Genomic DNA, 6,369 nt, shown 5'->3' with positions numbered 1-6,369 from the left:
GCAGGAATGAGCACTGCTGATGGCAAGGCCCTGGAAATATCTTTAGTTTGCAATAAGAGTACGATTCTATTTGTCTTAATGACAGAAATAACTAAAGCATTTTAGCTTTGCTTGGACTCTTGTTGCTTTAGTGTATGTAGTGCTGAATTGGTGCTAGTGCTGCTATGGGGAAGTGGCTAAAGAATATGGCACTGTTCTACATCGGCTCATGAGGTGCTCCAAAAAGTCTCTTTATACAGTGGATGTGGATGTCATCATTGCTAGTAGCTGGATTTGAAATAGCCCTTGTGGTCTGCTTCCATTCAAATAAAACCAAGGGCTAATCTTAATATCTGGTTATTTGTGAGGCAAGAAGCTCTATGTTCTAGGGACTACAGTACTGTTTGGCTACTGTGGTTGGTTGGGTATTTTATATATATATATATATATATATATATAAAAAAAAGATAATAATAAGGTAAAGTAAAGGTAGTAAACGTATCAGTTGGTTTAATGTCCTGATCCTGCACTAAGCTGTCTCTGCTCCTAGGTGACTGCTTTGTGCTTGTGTAGGAAATCATGAAGGATTTGAGGAAACTAATGCTTTTAATCAGAACTTATTTCACTTGCTCTGAGAGGGCTTTTTACCTGTCATTCACTGAACCTGGTGGCTCTAAGATATTTTGAAGCCCTGCCTGTGTGCTTGGTACTCATGCTGATAACGAGCAGTCCCAGGGCTGAATGAATTTATAACCTTACAGAAGGCATATGTCCCCTCTGTAGGAAAACATGTATCTTACAGTTTAGCTGTACCCGCCTCCATCTAGGAGAGAGCTGGGGCACCATCAGATCTCCAGTATAGGTCCTTTGCTACCTTAATCTTATAGTTTCACCACTGTCTTTTAGATGTTGGATGTGCTCTTTGGCACTGTGGCTTGGCCTGATGAATCCCTAGCTGGGGAAGCTGCACATTGTAGGTTCACAGTAGTCATCCTAAGTTTGGACTGTGGTGGAAAGGCTGCAATTGCAATTGTAAGCAGGTATGTTCCTCTTGGTGCAGCAGTCCATATGGCAACTGACAAGTTGGGCACCAGGGAGGGATGTCTGAAATTTCCTTCCAGAAGAGGGAAGAAGAGCTGGGCAGAATGGTTTACAGAGGACATAAGGACAAAGAATCACAGGAGCACTCTGGAGCTTGGTACTTCATTGCAGGTTGCCCCTGGATACAACCATGGAGAGGACGATGCATTGCAGGGGTGGAGATTAAGTTCAGACTGTTGTCCGTGCTTGATTATGAATAAAAGTAGCATGGTTTTTTTAATGACTAGGATTTTTTTCAGTTCCAAACATATACTACTGCACCAAGACTTGTCCTCTGTTTTCACAGAATTGCAGGATGGCTGAGGTTGGAGGGGATCTTGGGAGGTTTTGGAGGGGAGAAGGGCTAGGGTGGTAGGGATTGGTGGTTCTTTCTCTTTCTGTTTTGAAGAAGGATGTGCTAAAAAGCTAGCATCTCTGGTTTCTCTACTCTGTAGCTCATCTAAATTTACAGAAGTCAAACTGTTCTCTTTTTTTAATGAAACAGTAGCTCTGCATACAACAAAGCCAAACAACTAGCTTCCTCACCGAAGCACTTACTGTGAACTTACTCTTAAAAGTATGGATTGCTTGCTCACATTGTCCTCTAATGAAAGAGTTAGTAGCAGCATCTCACAGCTTTCTGCGTAACACATGGATATAAGAGTTGAAAACCAATGTCTTCTAGAGTGACTGTATAAAACTAGAGGATCCTGAGGCCACTCCTTATTGAATCTGTCTGCTCTCAGTGCTGTCTTGTTGCTTTTTGATCCTAAGCCTGAGATCCTGAATCAGCCTGTTAAGTGAGAATTTAGTTTGGCAACCACTGACTTCAGTTTTACCTGTCTTACAGTTGTTTTGGTGCATCTTGTAGTGCTCCTTCTGTCCTCTTTTAATATTTTTCTCACATTCTTGAAGGTACTGCAGTTGCCACAGCACTTCTGCTTTCCTTTCTAGCTACATGGTTGGCTCACTGCAGCTATACCAGGAGGGTCATGGCTGGCTTCCACCTCTCGGAATTTGTTATGCTCCACAGTTTATTTACCGCAGATTTGATGATCCATAAAGATTTAGGGAATAATGTTTTTTATAGTACTGCATATAGCAGCACCTACATTCTTCTTCCCTGGAAGTAATAATGATGGCTGGACTCCTGGGACAGCTCATGGGTCCCAGCAAGCCCTGTATGAGAGCTGGGGACAGGCAGCATGCATGCAAGGTCTGGTGGGCTTTAGCAATCCATAGGCTGTGACTGCTATTACTAAGGAACTGGTCCAGTTCCGTTGCTGCCATCTACTGAAACTAGAGCTTTCCACCTCATTGAGCAGACTAGTGGGCAGCATAGTTTTGCAGATGAGATCTGAAATGCCACAATATAACTAAAAAGAATAATAAAAAATGTCGTGTGTCCCCCCCCCTTAAATGAGGACTTCTAAAATGTTTATTTTGTTACTTAAAGTTCAGCTTCTTGCGCAGCTTTAGTGGTCCTAACTAATATTCTTTCTGTAGCTATTAATTCTTTCCCTGCTAACTTTATTTTGGAACATGTTTCTGATGCAGCTCTGCCTGGTATCTCCTGTTTTCTGAGTGGTAATTAATGAACGTGTTTAGCTTTTCTTTGTTGTCTTTAATACAAAAAAGATGCTCTTTCTTAGTGACAATGAAAACTTCTGTGTGTACTTCAGAAAACTCTTATGATTTAATAATTTTTGGGGGAAGAGTGTCTTTTATTTTAAATACTCTTTAATTGCTTAGTGATCTTGGTTTCCTTGACAAGATCTTGGTTGCTAAATTTGATTTGAAAAATGCTTATTACAAAAAACCCCAAACTATTCTCTAGCAGTGGTTAAATGCTTTTGAAATTGCAGGGTTCACTACACCCTTCTGGTCAGAAGGCAAAACATATTTATTCCTATAAGTAATTTAGCAAGTACTCATAGAATAAAAAACCCACAGTCTACTTTGATATGCTGTGTATAGGGCTGGCTGGGCAACAATGACATATGAGAATTTGTACGGTGGTCTTAATGACCAACTAATGTTATTTTTTTTTTCTCTAAGGTTTGTATGTGTTGTGGTTTTTACACTTGTTTAAAAAAATGTCTTTTCCCCTTCCCCTCTTAAAGGTAGAGACCTGTGGGTTCTTGTTCTGGGAAGGTTTCCAACCCACCATAAGATTGGCATTCCAGAGTTCAAGTATGTTGCTAATATGCATGGGGATGAGGTACGTTACAACTTTTGCAATGTCATTCATACCAAATGCACTTACCAGAGTGAACTTCTCTCAGGTGTGTGCTACTTATTATTAGGGACCTAATATGTGTGTATTTCTTGAAGAACTTTAAGAATAAAGTTCCTTTGTTTTAGTGGAAGGGCCTTAGGAGACCTTACGTCACAGTGAAGAATCCTGCACCTAAGGATTCACTGTAAATTCACTTCTCTTAAGTAGGGATCTTTGTCTTCTCCTCATGAATAAACCCAGAGGCTTTAACTTTCTTGGCAATGAGTCAGATGCAGTAGTTTGCTGGTACGTTATTGTTGCGTAGGCTTGAAGTATGACTGGCAGAACTCTTCAAATACATCCTAAGATTGAAGAATAATAATTGCCATGAAACACCAAATTATTTACTTTAGGAAGAAAATTTCTCTTGGGAACCTTAAGCTAGGAATACTCGAGATAACAGCGAGTACAGAACAAAAAGCAATTCTGGGATTAACTTGCTCTGCAAAGAATGCCCATTTATTAATGATAAAGGAGAAAATGGTAATTATGAGCCTCCCTGGTGTACTACGTGAATCTGGAACAGAAAGACTCAAAGCTTCACTCTTCTCTATAATCTTTTCTTGCCTTCTATTATTTCCCTTATTCTTTAGCTTTACCTGCTTATGTTAGTCATGTTCAGGATAAGTTTAAACTACACAATGTATTTCTCTGCAGTTTTTAATGTGAAGATTAAATAATTCAACAGAAATGGCAAAATTTTTGTGTGTATATATATATATATATATATAATGTTAGACTGTAAATTCTCAAAACTAAGCAAAATAGATGCAGTAGGAAGTGCATCTTATGTAAAGCATTACATATCTCGAGTTATTGCTGTTACCAGTACTGTGTGTGAGCACTTGCATGCCTACGGGCACTTGTGACATTGTGTGCCAAGCATTTTCCCCAAGTTAGACTAGTTTCACCTTGTTTGACAGCAGCTATGCTCAAAGTGCTGCTGGGAGTCTGACTGCTTCGGGATTTAACTCTGTGTGGGAAGAAGCTGATTCATGATTTCCAATGGGTACACCTGTTACTGGATGCCCAAGACAGTTTGCAGCTCCTAAAACCTGGTGTGTGTCAGCAGGGTAGTACAGGGTGCTGTGGAGGAACTGGGGCTCCCTGCAGACTGTAGAAGCAAACCTATGGCTACAGGTGACCCAGCTTTGGTGGGAAAGAGATGGAGGGCAGGATATGATCTCATCTGGAATGGCCTGGCTCTCAAATCCAGTATTGCTGGACTGCAGAAGGCCACTCCTCCTATTGAAACCTCCACAGTGAAGCACTCCTGCCACTATCACTGGCCAGCTGGGTGTGCACAAGGAACTTTGACCATGGAGACACAGTCTGTTTGCATGTTCACAGGGTTAGGAATTGCTGGAGAGCAGGCAACGTGGATCACTGCCTAGGGTCTAAATTTTTATATTGACTTTGTGAGGAAATGAGGCAAGATATTTTTTCTCTTTTCTTCTTTTTTTTTTTTTTTAAAGTCTCTGTCACTGTGTCTGAGTTTGTCTGAGCAGAGTTGGCCCTTGAGCTGCCTAGGTGCCATAGAGCACCAAGTGCCATGGTACACTCTAGCTTCTTCATTAGATCAAGCATGCACCTAGGGAAGATTTTGAAAACAGAGCTATTTCCCCTTTTCAGGCCCTCATTATGATCTTTGCCTTATATTATTTTGTGTATGGATAAAACACACAGTTGGTGTTTGTTTTTCCTATCTGACCATAAATGTATTTCAGATGACAGGAAATGAATTCCTCATAGAGAGCAGCACTGGAGAACTTGAATATTTTTTTTCCCATAATCTAAGATTCTGCTGGACTAGTCACTGGGGAAAGATTCAACTGCCCCTATAATATATTAAGCAGATAAGTTTTGCACTAACTGTATTACAAGCTTCAACTTGTGTTCCACAGTCTTTCATAACTTAAATTTGTGGGATTATGGCTTCATTGATCTAGTTAGATCTTTTGTGCTTCAGTGATGCTTCCCATAAATGGTACAAAGTGAGAAAAGTTCCGTTATCTAGGGTTGTTTGGTGATGCTGCCCTTCTAACCTGTCATGATCACACAAATGACACTTCTTTTTTGACTCAGCTGTCCAGCTGCTTCTAAAACCTAAAAGTTAGAGGGAAGCCTGAATCACACGTGTGCAGGCTGTTCACACATGCTGCTGGCAGAAAATCTAGGTTATTTGGAGAGCTGCCCAACAGGGAAGTTCTAGTAAAATGATATGACTACACAATACTGGGAAGAGAATATTTTTTTCAGAACTGGAAAAATTTAATTTTTTAAGTCAGTTATTTTTTCTTAATACTGTAAGAAATGAGGAGCCAAGGTTTAAATTATTCTATTTTGTGATCACTGTTGCCAAATAGAGTGAACTTTGCCCCAGATCCCCAGAGATGCAACAAAAAACTTCTCCCATTCTTTGGGTGCCTGTATGAAGTTGGACACCGTTTTTGACAGTGCTTTTTGTTTAACCCAAGCCAGATTAAAACTGATAATTAGAGGTAGCTGAAGCACGTGCAGCTATGTGAGACTTCAATCAAAATGGTGTTACTGGACTGCACAAGTGTTAATAAAGTCTGCGCTGAGGAAGATGAGTGAGAGGTCGCCTGCTGTTCTGGGGCAGCTCTCCTTCTGAATGAGGCAGCAGCCTCTCTTGTCCCAGGCTCCTACTCTCACTTGAAGGATCTTCTCTTCCTCAGCGTGTGCACTTACATGTTCCTTTCTGGGGAGGAACTTACTCCACTTAATATCCACCACAACCAAACACCCAGACACTCCTAAGTCATGAATGGAGCAGAACTGTCACCTTTTGATCAGCTGTACCAGTGACTGAAGTCAAATCTGTGCAACCACAGGATCTAATTAGAAGGTTTTTCCTAAACCCTGTATATCACAGCAGGGAAGAAACCCCTTGAGGAAAAGCATGTCTGAACGAAGTGTGAACTACCTGTGCAGTTCTGCTTGTTCCCTTTAATGTATTAAGTATGTGGCTTCCTTAACTTCCTGCAGCTACAGTGTAACTGGGCTGTCAC

General features: G+C 40.8%; 1 protein-coding gene across 1 annotated transcript in view; it reads left to right on the top strand.

Annotated features, from left to right (window-relative positions):
- Positions 1-3,176: 3,176 nt before the first annotated feature.
- CPM (carboxypeptidase M) overlaps positions 3,177-6,369 on the top strand; it is a 13,525-nt gene continuing 10,332 nt past the window's right edge. The window contains exon 1 of the mRNA XM_010176880.1: positions 3,177-3,280. Coding sequence (XP_010175182.1) covers positions 3,266-3,280 — 15 coding nt within the window. The 5' untranslated portion in view covers positions 3,177-3,265. The remainder of the gene's footprint in view (positions 3,281-6,369) is intronic.

Source organism: Antrostomus carolinensis, unplaced genomic scaffold, assembly GCF_000700745.2.
Source record: "Antrostomus carolinensis isolate BGI_N321 unplaced genomic scaffold, ASM70074v2 scaffold18671, whole genome shotgun sequence".
Classification (NCBI taxonomy): domain Eukaryota; kingdom Metazoa; phylum Chordata; class Aves; order Caprimulgiformes; family Caprimulgidae; genus Antrostomus; species Antrostomus carolinensis.
This window is presented reverse-complemented; position numbering and strand designations above follow the sequence as displayed.